Source organism: Schistocerca nitens, chromosome 2 (assembly GCF_023898315.1).
Source record: "Schistocerca nitens isolate TAMUIC-IGC-003100 chromosome 2, iqSchNite1.1, whole genome shotgun sequence".
Classification (NCBI taxonomy): domain Eukaryota; kingdom Metazoa; phylum Arthropoda; class Insecta; order Orthoptera; family Acrididae; genus Schistocerca; species Schistocerca nitens.
In genome coordinates, this window is record NC_064615.1 from 735,041,072 (window position 1) to 735,061,247 (window position 20,176).

At 41.6% G+C, this 20,176-nt stretch overlaps 2 protein-coding genes across 7 annotated transcripts in view; both read left to right on the plus strand.

Moving 5' to 3' along the window:
- The window catches only part of LOC126236941 (esterase FE4-like), a 796,743-nt gene that overhangs the window by 537,098 nt on the left and 239,469 nt on the right, over positions 1-20,176 (plus strand). The gene's annotated exons all lie outside the window — the stretch shown is intronic.
- Positions 1-20,176, plus strand: part of LOC126236943 (esterase FE4-like) — a 470,464-nt gene that overhangs the window by 23,917 nt on the left and 426,371 nt on the right. The window contains exons 3-7 of the mRNA XM_049946637.1: positions 1,709-1,843; positions 1,986-2,136; positions 11,073-11,258; positions 12,532-12,731; positions 15,742-15,907. Of these exons, the coding sequence (XP_049802594.1) occupies positions 1,709-1,843; positions 1,986-2,136; positions 11,073-11,258; positions 12,532-12,731; positions 15,742-15,907 (838 nt within the window). The remainder of the gene's footprint in view (positions 1-1,708; positions 1,844-1,985; positions 2,137-11,072; positions 11,259-12,531; positions 12,732-15,741; positions 15,908-20,176) is intronic.

Consider the following 20,176-nt stretch of genomic DNA (forward strand, 5'->3'; position numbering starts at 1 on the left):
AGCAGGCATCTTCTATTGACTGCCACTAATATTTCGCCAGCCAGTGACAGGATTGTTACATACTTACAGTGTTCTGGTAGCACAGAAGGGGATGGACGGCAAACAAAACCAACAACTTGCAGTTTATCATTTTCATCTTCACCTATAAAAAGAGAATGGGTACTCGCTTACGAAAACTATAGCAGAATCTGAAGAATACAACTTTGTAGTGCGGAAATCTGTAAGGGGTAAAGCCATGAATGTTACACTATTGATGGAATGAGCATCGAAAGTAGTGTGTGAAATTTACAGGAAATGAGACAGGTCAGCGTGTTACATCGATCTTTGACCCAAAGCGCAAGTTTGGGAACGTGAAGCTAGTGGAAATTCTTACTCGCATAAATATCTAATAACTTCTCCTGTCGTGAATGAAATAAAGCCAATAATTCGAGATTTACGTTACACAGAACGCCTCAGTAAATATAACAGAGACTGCATTCGTAATCCAAATAAATCGGTCGGTAATATCATCTCGATCCAGATTCCTAAACATGTGTTTCTTGATTTAAAACCAACGATGTGGGACGTCAACGATACTGTAATTTTATTTAAAGATGTCACCTCGGTAAACTGCAAATATTAAAAAGTCTACACATCGAATCATATTTTAGTACAGTCAGAAGAAATAAAATATCAGTTATACATCGCATACGGAAACCCCAAACACTCTGTCTCGATTGAAAACCAAAACTCAGGGGTAGCAAGAATAAGAAATGAACATGAGGATTCAGGAGATCAATTTGGTTATGATGTCGACGATAAAATCAGTAGAGAAATATTAACTGAGGTTAATAATAAAATGCAATTATACATTTTTCCCCACTTTCACTGCTGAATACGGACAGTGAGTATTTGAAGTTAGTTTCACGTTCCATGGATCATCTGTACGGCTAATCATAATGATGTGGAACGAGTCATTTTACATTCAAATTACACATTCATTTCTGAATATGATTACATACTGACCTTTTGCGCCAGCATCTGTGACCGAGCGGTTCTAGGCGCTGCAGTCCGGAACCGCGCTGTTGCTACGATCGCAGGTTCGAAGTCTGCCTCGGGCATGGGTGTGTGTGTTGTCCTTAGGTTAGTTAGGCTTCAGTAGTTCTAAGCCTAGGGGACTGATGACCTCAGGTGTTAAGTCTCATAGTGCTTAGAACCATCTGACCTTTTGCAAGGCGTTTTTTTCTAACACAGATGTGAGATAGTAATTTCCACGCAGAGTTTTGTACGTATTAAAAAAAATATATCTTCTTTTAGGGAATTAGAGGAGTGCTTAGTAGAGTATTTTTAAAATCATTTTCAAGTTTCACTTTACTGTCGGTATCACAGGGTAAGCGACCAAAAATTTTAGCTGCAGCATTGTGCTGACCTTTACGTGCTAAAGACAATATTAATGTGTAGTAATGAATAATACTAAACAGACGTGATGATGCTCCGATATGGGTAGTATTGGCAGTTGGTATGAGGATTGTACTCAAATAACATATTCAGTTGTTAGTTCTGTCACAGGCTTCCTTCTTTACCTATGTCCCTAACAGTTTATTTTCAATTTTTTCGCTGTTTCTTATTTTCATTTTATTTGCGTCTCTCTGATACTGCCGTATAGACGTATCTCGGTCAGTTGTAGAAACATTATGGCGTCACATAAACAGGAGCTGTCTTTCTGCAGCCTCCGGTGAAAAGGGCGCCTTGGACTGGTGTGAAAGACGCCCTGAAGACGCAGCGCGCTTGCGTACAGCTACACAGCAGCGGGAAATCGACTGGTGGAGAGAACTGCCTGTACCTCGATCTTTATGGCCCAGGGGTATGTATTATGTTGTAACAAACAGCTATGAGTCAACGAGCTTTTAATTTTCTTATACTAACATGTAAACAGCAACAGAGTGAAAAAAAATGCAAGCTTTTGATTCTAATTTACAATCCGATTGTTGTGTGTGTTATTGCAGACGCCATCGAGAAACGGAACACTGAAAAGCGTTATGGTTTTCATCCACGGAGGATGCTTCACATCAGGAACTGGTTCTTCTGCGAAACCGTACTACTATGTGGACCAGGATGTCATACTCGTCAACTCAAATTATCGACTGGGAATTCTGGGTAACGCAAAAAATTACTTATTCACTTACGTGAAGTGTTAAAATCTTACAAAATTAGGCCAATGTTACGTAGTAATTACAGAATAAATCAAACTTCGCTCATAAAAGATTGAAGGCAACTGAGTCAGCCTGGAGTGTGATATGATAGATGGTAAATAAGCTGTAGTCCGATATGCAGTGGCTCCATACGGAGAACGGATTAAGACAACATATTAAGCAATAAATGATAATTAATTGAAACCCTCAGCTGCCGACGGGTGTTGTTGATATACCTCGATGGGAACCGCTGAAAACGTGTGCCCTGCCCGGGACTCGAACCCGTGATCGCCTGCTTACATAGTAGACGCTCTATCCAGCTGAGCCACCGAGGACACAGAGAAACAGCGCGTCTGCAGGGACATATCCCGTGCACGCTTCCCGTGAGACCTACATTCCCCATCATCCACAATCTACATACGTAATGGGGATGATCAAATATCTATTAGGTACATTACGTATGTAGATTGTGGACGGTTGGGAATGTGGGTCTCACGGGAAACGTGCAAGAGATATGTCCCTGCAGACCTGTGTCCTCGGTGGCTCAGATAGGTATAGCGTCTGTCATGTAAGCAGGAGATGCCGGATTCGAGTCCTGGCCGGGGCACACATTTTTAGCAGTCTACATCGAGCTATATCAACAACACCTGTCGGCAGTTGAAGGTTTCATTTAATTATCATTTATTCTAGAGAAGCTGCACGGTCATCAATGGTATCTGTTCTTTCGAGAACAGTTACTATCTTCATATATACATATTAAGCAGGAGAGGAAGATAATAGTAGTACATATATCAGAAATGATCATTTGAAAACACTGTATCTTCGTCATGCAAACTTCTATTTCTTACGAGTTAACACAAATTTTTCACAAATACGTAACTAGCTTTTAATAAGTCGCTGTTATAAGGTACGGAACATTTCGTAATGTGGTTGTGAGTGCTCTGAATGTTTCTAAACGCCAATGTATGCCTCAGTAAGCTCCGATAACCCTGAAATGTTGATGGAGTTAGGACATGTGACAATCACTGAAGTTGACCCATCATTGAATGGAAACAATAGTCTCGACCGTTCCCATAACCAAACATTTTCAACTTCGAATGTGCTGAACGCATTGCCAATAGCAATAAAACATAAAACACAGTTCCAGATAAATAATATTTCTTCATGATTCAGATGTTAGACATGTTCCACTTTAGTGCAGAATAACTTTTTGCTACTGCCAACGGCCTTGCCGCAGTGGTACCACTGGTTCCCGTCGGATCAACAAGGTTTAGCTCTGCCGTGCTTGGCTGACAGCTGGGTGGGCGACCGTGCAGTCTGACGAGCGCTGTTGGCAAACGGGGTGCACACAGCCCTTGTGAGGCAAATTGAGGAGATACTTCATTGAGAAGTAGCGGGTCGAGTCCCGCAAACTGACAATGGCCGGGAGAGCAGTGTGCTGACCACCTGCCTCGGAGCATCGTCACCGGTGACACGTATTGGCAAATGGTGACACGGCGGTCGGTCAGTGCCGTTGGGCCTTCCGAGTTCTGTTTGGACAGTGTTTAGTTTAGTTTAAGTATATACTACACGGAGAGTACCTTGAGCAGCAAGCAGCTCTTAGTGAGGCAGATAATCCTGTGTATGGTGCTGGATGCTCCAGTTCCTAGATTTCACAAAGGACGTGAATATCTCTAACACTGCCTTTTATTTGGAATACCGACAGATTCTCCCTTACCTATCAGTACTCTAGAGCTGCCTTCCCCCTCTTTTGCCTTTATACACATCAGGAGAATCGAAACTGGCGTTCTACGATTCGCAGCGAGCGTTGTTAGATTCCTTAATCGGACGAATAGGTTAGAGAATTTAAAAAGAAAAATTAATAGTTTCAAGTTAGATTAAGTTGGAATTACTGAAGCTATGTGGCAGGAAGAACAGGACATATGGTCAGGTGAATATAGGGTTATAAATAGAAAAAAATAAGGATAATGCAGGAGTTGGTTTAATAATGAATAACATAATAGGAATGTGGATAAGCTACTAAGGACTCCGTAGTGAACCCTTTACCGCAGCCAAGATATACATGAAGCCCACATCCACCATTGTACTACAAGTCTGTATGCCAACTATCTTCGCAGATGGCGAAGAGATTCAAGAAATGTGTAATGAGATGAATGAAATCGTTCAGATAGTTACCGGAGACAATAATTTAATTGTGACGAGGGAATGGAATTCGCTCGTGGGAAAAGAAAGAGAATGAAAAATAGTAGGTGAGTATGGAAAGGAATAAATGAGGAAGCCGCCAACTGAGGATAAGGTTTGGTTTAAGAATCACGAAACAAGGCTGTATACATGGAAGTGACCTGGAGGTACCGCAAGGTTTAAGATTGACTATATAATGGTAAGACCGACCTTCCGGAAACAGATTTTAAATTGTAAGACGCTTGCAGGGGCAGATGTGCAGTCTGCCCGCAATTTATTGGTTATTGACTTGTAATGGTACTTTGACTACCGCGCCTCCGCCAATACAAAGATATAATTTACGATCGCGCATGCGGAAGAGCGCTGCGCCAGCGACCGATTTTTATAAATAATTTTGATTTTTTAAAAATTTTTCGTAGGTTTTGTTTTTAACAGCTAACTGATTACTCTCTCTTGTCTTGATACGAAAGACGTGTATTTTTCGGCGCTGTGTTGAATGTGCTTTTGGGTGGAAACTAAAATTATATTACAAAGCGAGGTTGTTTCAATAGTGATTCGAGGTGGTTACCGCCAAATTTGTAAATTGATCATGACAGTGACAACTTGAAGAAGTTTTCAACAGACGGAGAAAAGTGAAAGACGGGTCGTCCTACAAGAGAAATTAGGAGGACAGCCATGAAGACTATATTGTAATTAGTACTGCGTTTCTAACAAGATTATAAGGTAAATTTCCACTAGTTTCTTATGCTATTTCCGTACAGTCGCTTTTTGTAGAGTTGCCGACCCGGTCTACCATTCACGGTCAAATTACAGCACTATCTCAATCAATAATACGAAGTCCGCCTTATCCGCAACTGAAACCACCAAAATTCAAAACCCAATCAGATTTTCTATTTTATATTTTCACGCCAGAACCCCGAGTAAAGGAAACACTACAGACTGTAGACCAAAACTGAAGAAATTGCGAAGAGATAATTAATTAAGAAGATGGTAATTAAATAAGTTGAAAGAACCAAAGGTTTCTGAGAGATTCAGAAGAAGAATTAGACAACGATTGAGTAGAACAGGCGAAAGGAATACAGTAGAAGACGAATAGGTAGCTTCGAGAGATGCAATAATGAAGGCAGCGGAGGACCTCGAAGACAAAAAGACAACGCCCAGTGGAAATCCTTGAATAACGTAACAGACACTGAATTTAATTGATGAAAGTAGAAAACATAAAAATGTAGCAACTGAAGCACGCAAAGAGAAAGAAACATCTAAAATTGGGATTGATACGAAGTGCTAAATGGTTAAGCAGGAATAGCTAGAGGACAAATGTAACGATTAAGAAGCTTATAGCACTACGAGACAGACAGTTACAGCCTACAGGAAAATTAAAGAGGCCTTTGGAAGAAAGAGAAGCAGATGTATGAATATGAGAGCTCAGATGGAAGCCTGGTCATAACCAAAGAAGAAAATGCTGCAAGGTGGAAGGAATCTATAGAGGGTCTATACTAAGGAAATGAACTTGAAGGCAGTATCACGGAACTGAAAGAGGACGTAGGTAAAGATGAGAGATATAATACTATGAGGAGCATTTGACAGAACACTGAAGGACCTAAGTCGAAACATGGCCCCAGGAGCTGATGACATTCCGTGCAGAAGTTAACCATTGATGCATAAACTGAAAACCACTATAAACAGTCCACTTCAGTTATAAAATTAAATTGGAATCCCGTTGGTTCCTTCACATACTGTATCTACATCTTCCTCTTCAGTGTTTCCCTATTTTCTTTGACAGGCATTTATGACAGCAATTGTTTCATTCAGCTACTTCATCAAAAATACCAGGTCTATTGTATCTTCTACTCTATCCAAATTTTCATTCTCAACCAATAACGACACACTGCTGGAAACGCCGCATTGCAGGTTACTACAACACCACTATTGCAGAGCCCAGCTGCAGAATTACATCAATGGCTGGTTCACAAATTTCTTGGCTTATTGCAAAGTATTGGCTGAAGATCAGAGTACGAAACATTCTTGCCTCTCATTAGTTACCCCCTGTATTTCAAATGTCTTGTTTATTATCAAAATGTGTCTCCCCAATCGATCCGAATCCGACTTTCATCATGGCGACCTGAGCGAGTTCATGGAGCTCCCTAACCAACAACAGACTGGTGAAGCCGAACGTGAGGCTGTACTGCCATGGTCCACACCAGGCTTAAGTTTTGTTCGGCATAATGTTTGCATGCTCCATGGATCATGTTCTCGTGAACTCTCAACGACGTACAACGTGTCAACATGTTTACAAATAGTTACGTCGTGGCCATTTACGTAACTGAATTTCCCCCCCCCCCTTTTTTTTAATTTATACTATCGCTCACAATTTTCTTCTGTTGAATAGAATGAAATGTCATATGGAAATGATGTCGGTTTGTTTTAAAGTATTTTACTGTCTACCTTCACCTCACATGGTAGGTGGCTAAACATTTTTTCATGGTTGCATACTTTGTTCCTTTCTGTGCGAGTGTACAGTTAAGTTGTGGCCAGTCGATGCTACTTGTGTTCTTAGCAGTAAATTTATGAATGCTACGATTATCTTCAAATTGTGCCTCATTGATCGCAACAAACATCCTAAAAAAGTACGTGTACTGAGAGGTTCTGGTTGGTATGCAAATTTTTTTTTAATGTTTTGCCCACTTTAATTTCTGGAATGGTTACCTGATGTTTTCTTTACTAAAGTTTATTAAATCGATCTGTGTAACTATAAGAAATGTCATATATACGTCACAAAAAGGGTTTCGTTTTCTTGATATAAAACGTCATTTGTGGTCTGCAATCAAACATATTTACTATTTGATTTGATTTCTAGATCTACAAACAGTTTGTTACAAAAGATGTGGATTTCACTTACGGTATCTCGTGTCCAATTCTCGCTTACATCAGCAAATGTCGTCTGCTGGCATATTTTTTATGTATTGCATCGTGTGGCACTGCTAAAGTATTTCCATAAACCCACATTGCTTTTCTATGGTACACATTTCTTCATGCGAAACGACGACACAACATAGCAGCCCCACTGTTTTTTTTTCTTTTTACGTACAGTACTTCTGGCTAAACGTATGTCCGTTTTGTGTGAAAAGTGTTGCCAACTTAACCGCTATCTTTCGTTTTCACTTGGTCTAAAAAGTTCTGTCTGTGCCAGCTTAACAGTAGCTTTAGTTTTCACCAGACTAAAAATGTTCTTTTCGTGGCAACATTACACACACACACACACACACACACACATACACACACACACACACACACACACAAACACACACACACACACACAAAATAAAAAAAATAACGAGGGACGTGTTTAGTCAGAAATATGTAAACAAAATCAGTGGTGTTACGTTGCGTCATATTTCACATCAGTGAATTTGGAGATCTGCAAAGCAATGTCAGCGTATGCAAACAGAATGGCAGTGTCCAACAACAGAGTAACTCAAAAATGGACAAGCAGACAACAATTCCTGCTATGAACATAAACATGTCTTTGTAGATCCTTTTAGATTTAGAAAGCACGCCAACTGTAAATACACTCCTGGAAATTGAAATAAGAACACCGTGAATTCATTGTCCCAGGAAGGGGAAACTTTATTGACACATTCCTGGGGTCAGATACATCACATGATCACACTGACAGAACCACAGGCACATAGACACAGGCAACAGAGCATGCACAATGTCGGCACTAGTACAGTGTATATCCACCTTTCGCAGCAATGCAGGCTGCTATTCTCCCATGGAGACGATCGTAGAGATGCTGGATGTAGTCCTGTGGAACGGCTTGCCATGCCATTTCCACCTGGCGCCTCAGTTGGACCAGCGTTCGTGCTGGACGTGCAGACCGCGTGAGACGACGCTTCATCCAGTCCCAAACATGCTCAATGGGGGACAGATCCGGAGATCTTGCTGGCCGGGGTAGTTGACTTACACCTTCTAGAGCACGTTGGGTGGCACGGGATACATGCGGACGTGCATTGTCCTGTTGGAACAGCAAGTTCCCTTGCCGGTCTAGGAATGGTAGAACGATGGGTTCGATGACGGTTTGGATGTACCGTGCACTATTCAGTGTCCCCTCGACGATCACCAGTGGTGTACGGCCAGTGTAGGAGATCGCTGCCCACACCATGATGCCGGGTGTTGGCCCTGTGTGCCTCGGTCGTATGCAGTCCTGATTGTGGCGCTCACCTGCACGGCGCCAAACACGCATACGACCATCATTGGCACCAAGGCAGAAGCGACTCTCATCGCTGAAGACGACACGTCTCCATTCGTCCCTCCATTCACGCCTGTCGCGACACCACTGGAGGCGGGCTGCACGATGCTGGGGCGTGAGCGGAAGACGGCCTAACGGTGTGCGGGACGGTAGCCCAGCTTCATGGAGACGGTTGCGAATGGTCCTCGCCGATACCCCAGGAGCAACAGTGTCCCTAATTTGCTGGGAAGTGGCGGTGCGGTCCCTACGGCACTGCGTAGGATCCTACGGTCTTGGCGTGCATCCGTGCGTCGCTGCGGTCCGGTCCCAGGTCGACGGGCACGTGCACCTTCCGCCGACCACTGGCGACAACATCGATGTACTGTGGAGACCTCACGCCCCACGTGTTGAGCAATTCGGTGGTACGTCCACCCGGCCTCCCGCATGCCCACTATACGCCCTCGCTCAAAGTCCGTCAACTGCACATACGGTTCACGTCCACGCTGTCGCGGCATGCTACCAGTGTTAAAGACTGCGATGGAGCTCCGTATGCCACGGCAAACTGGCTGACACTGACGGCGGCGGTGCACAAATGCTGCGCAGCTAGCGCCATTCGACGGCCAACACCGCGGTTCCTGGTGTGTCCGCTGTGCCGTGCGTGTGATCATTGCTTGTACAGCCCTCTCGCAGTGTCCGGAGCAAGTATGGTGGGTCTGACACACCGGTGTCAATGTGTTCTTTTTTCCATTTCCAGGAGTGTATATTTCACTGCAGACCGCTGACGATATTTTACGTGACACACGTTTCGTGACAAAAATACACACTTCCTTGCATTTATTTAAAATGTCTCCAGTAAATATAGGGCACTATTGACGCTATGTCCACACAAATGAAGCATTGGTATCATCCATATTCTGTACGGTGAACAATCACTTTGTGTCTGTGTGTGGAAATTTCCCAGAGAACTGTTCCATACCATATTGATCAACGGAAAATTGCGAAGTAAATTTTCAAATGATTTCATAACCAAAATCAGCTATTATACTCAGAGGAAATGTTGCTGAACTAAAGCGTTTGAAAAGATTTGTAAGATGAGATTCAAATTCAAGTTTTTGTTAATTTGCAGTGAGCTGCGTTTTCGATCGGTGGATGAGCTAAGGCCAAATTCGGGTATAACATGACGCTGTGGTTTGCAGACAGATGGCTTTGACTGAAGTGTGAATATGCAGTAGAGGGTGCGGTGCCGCGCCAGCGCCTTACCACCAGAACTGATTACATTCACGACAGTGGGAAATCTCGTAGTTCTCTTCACTTACAGGAAGGTGTCTCGTAATTACATTCTCACTGTCTGGGGCAGCCAGCCTTTTCCGTCCACGGAAGCATCCTCCAGCTAACTTCTAGCGATTCTCAGACTGTACGATTCGTTACACACAAGATGTGAACGCACAATGGCTCAAGAAGGTTTTAGAGCAGTTTCCCAACTATTGTATCTAGGTTCTCAGTTGGCGTTCATATTATTCTCTTTTACGGTAATGTCTACACGACTTTGTGCAATGTATTCAGCAATACTATTCGAGTAAAATGCCATTGTGAGCTGGCCTACCTTCCAGCATCCATTTTACTTTCACTTCTACCCACAGGAAGAGGTGTTCCGAAAGTACTCTGATTCCCAGTACCTTGATTCCATATTACTCTGAAAAAATATGACAACGAAAGTTGAATTCTACTGCAAAACTCGTAATCTTTTTCTTCTCATTATTACTTTTACATATGCAACTAACGGAACAACAAAAACGGAATAAAGTATTAAAGTTGACACTAGATTAACGTTAACATGATATGGTGTCGCGAATGCTATCTATTAGCAAAATACATAATAATTTCGAAAGATGTGTGTGTACATATTCAGCCGCGCGGAATTAGCCGAGGGGTCTCAGGCGCTGCAGTCATGGCCTGTACGGCAGGTCCCGGCGGAGGTTCGAGTTCTCCCTCGGGCATGGGTGCGTGTGTTTGTCCTTAGGATAATGTAGGTTAAGTAGTGTGTAAACTTAGGGACTGATGACCTTAGCAGTTAAGTCCCATAAGATTTCACACACACTCTGTACATATTCAGTTATGCGGAGATACAAGTGTCAGTTTTAATAGCTACAGTTCAGAGTTTGAATGTTTTGCTTCTGAAAGTCTTGACAAAGCGCTGGTGCCTAATTTAAATGTAATTCTTTCTGTAACTTATGAAGAACATTAATGTTTGTAAACTGAAAGAAACCGCAGCTTCGGTGTATGTTTTGTACATGTATAATTTGGGTTTATTTCGGCAAATAACGCTACATGAAAAGCATTAACGTAATACAGTGTAATCCCCTTAGAAATGTGCTGGCACAAATCCTAGATTTCGACTTCTGAGCATTTAGCACAGAAGTTTTTATGTTATTAGTTTGTTAGTATGTGTCTAAGTGTGCCCTTTACCTCACAACAATGAATTATCGTAGGTTTCCTAAGCACCGGAGATGATCTGGTCCCTGGGAACATGGGTCTTAAGGACCAGACAGAGGCACTTCGTTGGGTGCAGAGGAATATAGAGGCTTTCGGTGGTGATCCACAAAAAGTAACCATTTTCGGACAAAGCGCTGGAGGTGCATCCGTTCATTACCACGTTCTATCTCCATTGAGTAAAGGTAACTACTGTAGATTTCTCAAACTAATTGTTCATCTAGAAGACCTCTTCACAAGAAACTTACATTTATATATATTTTGTGTGTGTGTGTGTGTGTGAGCGCGCCCGTGTGTGTGTGTGTGTGTGTGTGTGTGTGTGTGTGTGTGTGTGTGTGACGGAAGGATAGAGAGGTGAACAGGCACTCATTCATCTTGCCACTATGCATTTTGGAGGAATTACGACCACCATTAGATGGATTTATTTAAATTAGCAAAATATGTATTTGTCTAGACAGTTTTCCTTTGTTACCACTCAATGTCACAATTTATCGATAAATGCTGTTATTGCGTTATCAGTTGAAGCTCATAACAGCCACGATTTCGTCCAACATAAATTGTTTGCATTACAGTGTGTAGGTCTGTTTATACGTCACTATGGTTCCCGAAATCACTGGATCCAGTCATATCTATAATTATGAACTGGAACAGCACGATCACCTTTAGACTGTCTCGATCGTACTTAATAAAGTGAGTGCTTTCATTCCTCTAACCATATATCTGTGTCTCCTACATAGACAGCATAGATATCGCCTGGAAAGGCAAGAAGGCATAATGGTAAAACTCGGTTCATATTCATAAAGTCTGTGCCTATATTCTCTGTTCGGCCGTCTGGATACAGTTACTTTCAGGTTATTCTATACGCAGGGACGGTTCCCTTTTTTACTCCCTACCAGATTCCTCCATCTATAAAGACACCCATTGTCAAAGACATACAGTACTAACTTTTTTTTTATAATACGGGCATAGGCAGATCATTCTCTTAACGTTGCAACGTAACCTCAGAAAGATATATCCTGCGAAGGCGATCATACCACGCAGGTGATCACACGATGCAGTACCATGAAACAGGTTCACCGGAGACGTAAGCATCTCTACACTACATTGTGGGTTTTGGGCTTCTTCAGCCGTTTCGCAACATGCAAATGGATTTTTTACTGCGTTTCACTAAAGCCTTTTCTTTCTACCGAATCGATAGTCCTTTTGGAGGATACGCAGGAGATCTAGACGTCGATGAATCCCGAAATGATGCAAAAAATACACAATGTAGTTCACTTATAACAATCGGAAGACAGTCTATGGCTTCTCTCTTGAACGGAAAACAATGTCCTTCTTTCCTTGTCGCCTCTCGGCTTAAGTGAACGGTTGAAGTCTTAACCTTTTCTGCATTAATGTATTCGTTTCTCTTCAGTGCTACCAAACTACTGTTTTTAATTGTAAGCTTTCACTGCTCATTAGGTCTGTTCAAGAACGCCATAGCGATGAGTGGAGCAGCATCAAACACTTGGGCGTTCAAAAAAAGTGCTCCAGACAGAGCGGTGCGGTTTGCCAAATACCTGGGCTATACTGGCGAAAATTCCACTGATCTCTTAAATTTCCTCAAAACCGCAAAGTCGAGTGCATTAGTGACGAACATCACTGCCGCTCTGTCGGAAGAGGTATGTACTGTATTTTAACTACATTCTTTGATCTACAAAAAGTGGTTGTACTTTCTGAGCAAAGAGAAAGTTATGTCCTTGGGATTCATGAATTTTTACTGATACATTTACAAGCGTGGTAAAGCTACTTACAAATGTTATGTTGCAGTAATCTCTTATCATCGAAATAAATTTTTATTTACACTCTCAGTCTTACTCCTCCTAATTTGCTTCATTAGGCTGTTTTTTTACTGCTAGTGATCCCTGTACGGCGCATTTTATCGGAAACAATACATGACTCTCTTGCAGCTAGCAGTACATCTTTGCGAAGATATTCTTTTTTTCGTTGTGAAAGCAGAGGAATAGGTTTAAAATTTGGAATATACTGAATACGACATCAAATTGGCTTAAGTATAAACTGGTTCAAGTTGTGCAGGAGACTAACTTTTCATGTAGTGTATTTTCTTTGGTTTAGCCATTTTTCCATTCCGTAAATCCGTTCTGTTTTAAAAGTATAACTGATTAACCACACCAAGCTTGTGTAAATGGTAGAATCATTTTAACCACCGTAGGCAGTCAGGTTATTCCTTTAATGAGCCACGCACATAAATTACAATGCTGGCCAGTTTCGGCCTACAGTCATCATCAAATGTCTGCAAATAATATCAAAAGTACAGTGAATACGTAAGACATATTCACTAAAAATCGCGAAAAACAAACACCAACACACAGAGAATACTAAGAACTGTCATTTTACAGAGACAAAGTTATCGCCAGAGTGAGTTGCAATTATGTGATCGCAGTGTTGTGTACGTGTCGTTAATTCTTATTAAGCCTCTTATATGATGGACTTTGACAATACTTATAGGCGTAACAAAACTTTCGTTATTGCTGCAATGATGCTACGTGATCTTATTACATTCTTTTAAAAGTTGCGCCAGTTTTATATGTCACTGTCGAAAACAGCCTCCGTCCTTGATGTCGTTACACAAATCATAAAGTGACACAACATTACTGTCCCTCGCTACGGTAGTAAAACGGTCCTTACATTTGATATCCGTTTACTGTACGTTTGGTATTACTTGCGGACATCTGGTAATAGCCTAAGGCCGAAATTGGCCAGTAATGTAATTTACATGCATGGTGCATTAAAGGAATGAAACTGACAGCCTACGGTGATTAAAATTTTCACCATTTAGACGATACGCTCACGGTGTAGACCCGTACATTAAGAAATCATTACACTACGTTTGTTTTCAGAATTTGTAAATGATCGCATTTTTTTACATTTAACCATTTCGTCAACATTACTTAATGAATATTAATGGAAGGAAGGAAGATTAAGGTTTACGCTGTGAAAATTTCTTCTAGCAAGTAGCTACAGAATCTACTCATGAACTCGTAGTAACTAATAGACGAGAACTTTTTGAATTATTGGAGGGAAACAGTAACAGTAAGGCTGTTAAAAGATCAATTACTGCAGGTGTTATTTAAAAAGAGTATTTAGAAATTTAGGATACTTTTCAAGAGCGGCAGAAACAGATTGCGTAGTACCTGAATAGTCAACATTAAACATTCAGTTCTGAGGACGAAGAAATTAAATGCAAGTGGACAAAATCATTGGACATACACAATGAGAGCTCACTGGCCTTTCTTCAGCTATATCCGTTAGGAACTTTATATCCACCTAAGATTATAATTCGGATTACATACCTTAGCCACTCTCTGCGCTTGTCCATAAGTTTCAGGAAATTCGTGCACGATTCCCACGGATGAAGTGTTCTATTCTGGCTCAGATAGTCTCATCAATGGACAGCACCTTGTGTCTGTCAACAGGTAAAGCGTCAGGGAACAGCTGTGTGAACTGCACCCTCATTCGCCTTGTGCCCAAGGACTTAGGAACCCACCACTCTCTCGCCGAGTGCCGATAAACCAGGCAGACCATGTGCATCAGAATGAGAAACTCTCAGCTGACACCAGGGGCACTAGATGTATACTACAGTCCTAATCCAAAATGCTGCATAACGCCCCAGGCCCGGTATGGAGACCGAATACAACGAAATACGAATAACGGAAGTAAGAAAATAAAATCAAGTTCTGTTTTCTTTCAGATCGCAATAACACTAACGTAATAAACTAGTGAGCGAGCGCTGTCATTGACACATCGAGAGGTTTAGTTGCGAAGCAAGGGACTGGGTGGAGTATTATGCATTTCTGTTTGCCGACTAAGCGGTAAAATCAACTATTTTCAGTCTGGTCGTTCAAATTTTCCCCTTCCACGGCTTCCATAATTTTTTCCATTGATATAGTTTGTCCAGGTAGCTAGCCGCGTTAAGGTGCGCTCGCAAGCATCGCATGAGCCGGAAAAAGTTGAGCATCCTGTGTAAGACATCGCAGGGCGCGCAGAAGTTACGGGCACGTAACACCGCTGTCGCTGTCAGCAGTGAGCCTGATGGCGCCTTTGGTGCTCGCCAGAAAACCGACAGCACCGAACACGCGAGCGCTGTTCACAACTGCGAACATAGTAATAGCGTGCTGATCGTGAACCCCTCTGTTCGCAGTGTATACGGCACTATAACCCAAATCTATACCTATCTGTAAAATCAAATCTGTTCCTACCTTGTTTCTTCTGCTGGGGCAACCACAGATGAGGTATGGCGAAGAACGAAAGTATAAAGTGATGTGTATCAAGATATATCGTGTGGTATCTGTCAATAACGTCGAATACAGACATTGGTACCCAAAGTGTTAATTTCCAGAGTACGTTGGCTGACTGCCTTTTCTACTGACTTGTGGTAATAATTGAGAGATATAATAATTCATTTTTCCATTCTCATAAGTGGTCTGATTAACGTAATTACTAATAGCAAAGGTTGTGATAATAACAGTATAATACTTAACGTGAAATTAAGTACGAATAAACTAAAGCTCAAAATAATTTTTTGCTTAGATGTCTCTATTGTTCTTTAAATGTGTAATTCATTAAATGTACTTAGCAAACGAGGTACAAAACGGGAATTCATTGTTACAGGAAAGCCTAAGTTTGTTCGAATGCATCTGGACACCCACTGTCGAACCTGAAAACGACGGTGCGTTTCTGACGGAAGAGCCGTGGACCCTTGTCGCTGAAGGCCGCTACAACCTGGTCCCTTTTATGGCTGGTGACACTAATATGGAGCGACTTAAACAAACACAGAGTAAGATAATATTTACTCGTCAATATGATGAAACATATTTTGATTTTCTAAAATTTTCTAGAGACAAAATTTCTGCTTGAGAGACACCGCAACAAAAAGCAATTAAAACCGATTCATGAGTAAACAAATCAATACATGTGCTTAGAATACTTAGCGCTGGTATACTGTCCTTTCAAGTATTTTCGCAAAGGTAAGAATAAGCCATCAGGGTGTTGTGTGCTGTCCTTAGGTTAGTTAGGTTTAAGTAGTTCTAAGTTCTAGGGGACTGATGACCATAGATGTTAAGTCCCATAGTGCTCAGAGCCATTTGAACCATTTGAATAAGCCATCAAGATAGATTAGGATGATACGAAATACCTGAAAAATACGTAATTTTTCTACAGCAGATACAAGTTCCTGTAATCCAGATTGAATTAATGATGCTTCTTTGTAGAGTTTAAAACAACTGTTGGTTGTATTTGTGCTACACACACATACACACACATACACACACATGTAAGCGACATGTGCCTTTAAATGCGTACTGGCTATTTATCCACATGTGATGTGAAGGTAGACGCCTGCCACAAGCGCTTCAAAATACCTAATAGTAGAAATTAGTTAACAGCACTGATAATAAATCTATTACAGCCGGTTTGTTCCATGATTTATTTCTTAAAGCAAATCGACTTTGGATAGGAAACTGGATGACACATTTTATATTGTCTTTTGAAAACTTTTTCTGTCGTCGAAGCGATAGTGTATGTTTTCATGCATGGAGTACTCGTTTCTAATTATTATTCCCGCACCCACGGGACATGCAGTTAACCAGGTCATCAGGAAATCCACTGAGAAGTATGTCCTAAACTGTGACTCCTTTGACCAATCGCGACTCTATAAAAGGCATAGCATCTCCTTCTTATACGAGAAGTGTGAAAAAACGAACCCGCAAAATAATTGTCCCGTATTCTTAACATGGGTTTGCTGCATAATTCTTGAATATATTCACAGTTCGAATATGAAATAGTTCCTTGAGACGCATAAACTTCGGTGCACGAATTAGCACAGATGAAGAAAGCATCGCTTGTGCGAAAATCAGCTCACCGTTTTCTCACACGACATCCTGCGAAGCACGGGGAGATTCCTGTTCCGTAGATTTTTGAAACTTACTTGATACGGTGCACCACTGCAGACTGTTAACCAAGGTACGAACACATGGAATACGAAGCGTGTTTTTTTAAGTAAGTACTGTTTTGAAGCTAAAGAAAGACGTGCTAAGATATCTCAATAATTTTATTTTTACATGAGAGCCTGTACCTTAATCTACGCACTGACGCCATTACAGTCTGATTCTTCCTTTTTTACGCTGTGTACTGAGTGTTTAAGATGCATCCGATAATAGTGAGTCCCGCCGACTGTGAAGTACGGGCTGTTATAAGATTTCTTAGTGCTAAAGGCCTAAAAGCGACCGATATTCATCGTGAGATCTGTGCAGTTTACGGAGAAAACATTATGAGTGATGGAATGGTAAGAAAGTGGGTGAGAGCATTTAAAGATGGCCGCATAAATGTGCATGATGAACAACGGAGTGGGCGTCCTTCGGTCGTTAATGAAAGTTTGGTGCAGGAAGTGGACAATAAGGTGAGAGAAAACAGACGTTTTACAATATCCTCCTTGCGGGGTGACTTTCCTAATGTTTCTCGTAGTGTTTTGTAAGGCATTGTGACCGAGCACTTGAATTACCGAAAACTGTGCGCAGGTTGGGTAACGAAAATGTTGACGGATGTGCACAGAACCAAACGTTTAAACAGTGCATTGACTTTCCTCGAGCGGTACCACAACAACGGTGATGATTTCTTAAGCCAAATTGTAACGGGTGATGAAACATGGTTGGCCTACGTCACACCAGAATCAAAGCAATAGTCCATGGAAGTTGAGCAAGGGCATCGTTTTGCTGCAAGACATTGCCCGTCCGCATGAGGCGAATCAGACCAAAGATCTCATCACATCTTTTCGATGGGAAACTCTAGATCATCCTCCGTACAGCCCCGATCTGGCGCCCAGTGACTGCCATCTTCTCCTGCACTCGAAGAAACACCTGGGCGGTCAGCGTCTTCAAGACGATGACGAAGTCAAACCAGTGGTGATGCAGTGGTTAACAAGTTAGGCGGCAGACTTCTATGAGGAGGATATTCAAAAACTGGTGCAACGTTATGACAAGTGCCTCAATATTGACGTACATTATGTAGAAAAGTAGATTAAGGTACAGGCTTTCATGTAAAAATAAAATTATTGAGATATCTCAGCACGTCTTTTTTTTAAACTTCAAAACGGTACTTACTTAAAAAAACACGCCTCGTAGATTCCATATATGTGAGTGGCTGGAAGACATCTTATGTAATGGAACCCAGTACTTTGTCCTCGAAGTCGTGTGTTTATCAGAGACAAGGGTATCGTTAGGAGTGGTCCAGGAAGTTTGATAGGACCGTTTTTAGTCTCTATGGTCTGACGGACATTATGAGCAGCCATCTTCGCTTGCTTGCTGGGGAAGGCGTCGTCGTTGAGTGACTGTAGCAGTATACAAGATGACTTCGATCAAATTTCTAGTTTGTGTGATGAACGGCAGTTAGTTCTAAATGAAGAAAACTGTAATTTAATGTGGAGGAGCAGGAAAAACGTATCTGTAACATTCGGATACACTATTAGTTATGTCGTGCTTGACATTGTCACGTCGTTTAAATATCTTTGGGCTCAACGTTGCAAAGCGATACAAAATGGAACGGACATATGAGGACAGTTGTAGAGAAGGTGAATTGTCGATTTCGGTTTATTGGGAGATGGTTAGGAACATGTGATTCAGTTATAAGCAGGACCCTAGTGCGAGTTATTCTTGAGTACTGCTGGAGTGTTTCGCATGCATATGACGACGCATCAAAAGAAGACATCGAAGGAATTCAGACGAGGGCTGCCATATTTGTTACTGGTAGGTTCTAACGACACGCAGTCATTACGGACACGCTTCGTCAACTCAAATGAAGAGAAGGCGACAGTCTTTTCACGGAATACTATGAGAAATATTAAGAGAACTGGGGCTTGAAGGTGACGGCGGAAATATTCTATTGCCGCCAAAGTACATTACATGTGTTGTTGTTGTTGTGGTCTTCAGTCCTGAGACTGGTTTGATGCAGCTATCCTGTGCAAGCTTCTTCATCTCCCAGTACCTACTGCAACCTATATCCTTCTGAATCTGCTTAATGTATTCAGCTCTTGGTCTCTCCCTACGATTTTTACCCTCCACGCTGCCCTCCAATACTAAATCGGTGATCCCTTGATGCCTCAGAACATGTCCTACCAACCGATCCCTTCTTCTGGTCAAGTTGTACCACAAACTCCTCTTCTCCCCAATCCTATTCACTACCTCCTCATTAGTTATGTGATCTACCCATCTAATCTTCAGCATTCTTCTGTAGCACCACATTTCGAAATCTTCTATTCTCTTCTTGTCCAAACTATTTACCGTCCATGTTTCACTTCCATACATGGCTACACTCCATACAAATACTTTCAGAAATGACTTCCTCACATTTAAATCTATACTCGATGTTAACAAATTTCTCTTCTTCAGAAACGCTTTCCTTGCCATTCCCAGTCTACATTTTATATCCTCTCTACTTCGACCATCATAAGTTATTTTGCTCCACAAATAGCAAAACTCCTTTACTACTTTAAGTGTCTCATTTCCTAATCTAATACCCTCAGCATCACCCGACTTAATTCGACTACATTCCATTATCTTCGTTTTGATTTTGTTGATGTTCATCTTATATCCTCCCTTCAAGACACCATCCATTCCGTTCAACTGCTCTTCCAAGTCCTTTGCTGTCTCTGACAGAATTACAATGTCATCGGCGAACCTCAAAGTTTTTATTTCTTTTCCATGGATTTTAATACCTACTCCGAATTTTTCTTTTGTTTCCTTTACTGCTTGCTCAATATACAGATTGAATAACATCGGGGAGAGGCTACAACCCTGTCTTACTCCCTTCCCAACCACTGCTTCCCTTTCATGTCCCTCGACTCTTATAACTGCCATCTGGTTTCTGTACAAATTGTAAATAGCCTTTCGCTCCCTGTATTTTACCCCTGCCACCTTTAGAATTTGAAAGAGAGTATTCCAGTCAACATTGTCAAAAGCTTTCTCGAAGTCTACAAATGCTAGAAACGTAGGTTTGCCTTTCCTTAATCTTCCTTCTAAGATAAGTCTTAAGGTCAGTATTGCCTCACGTGTTC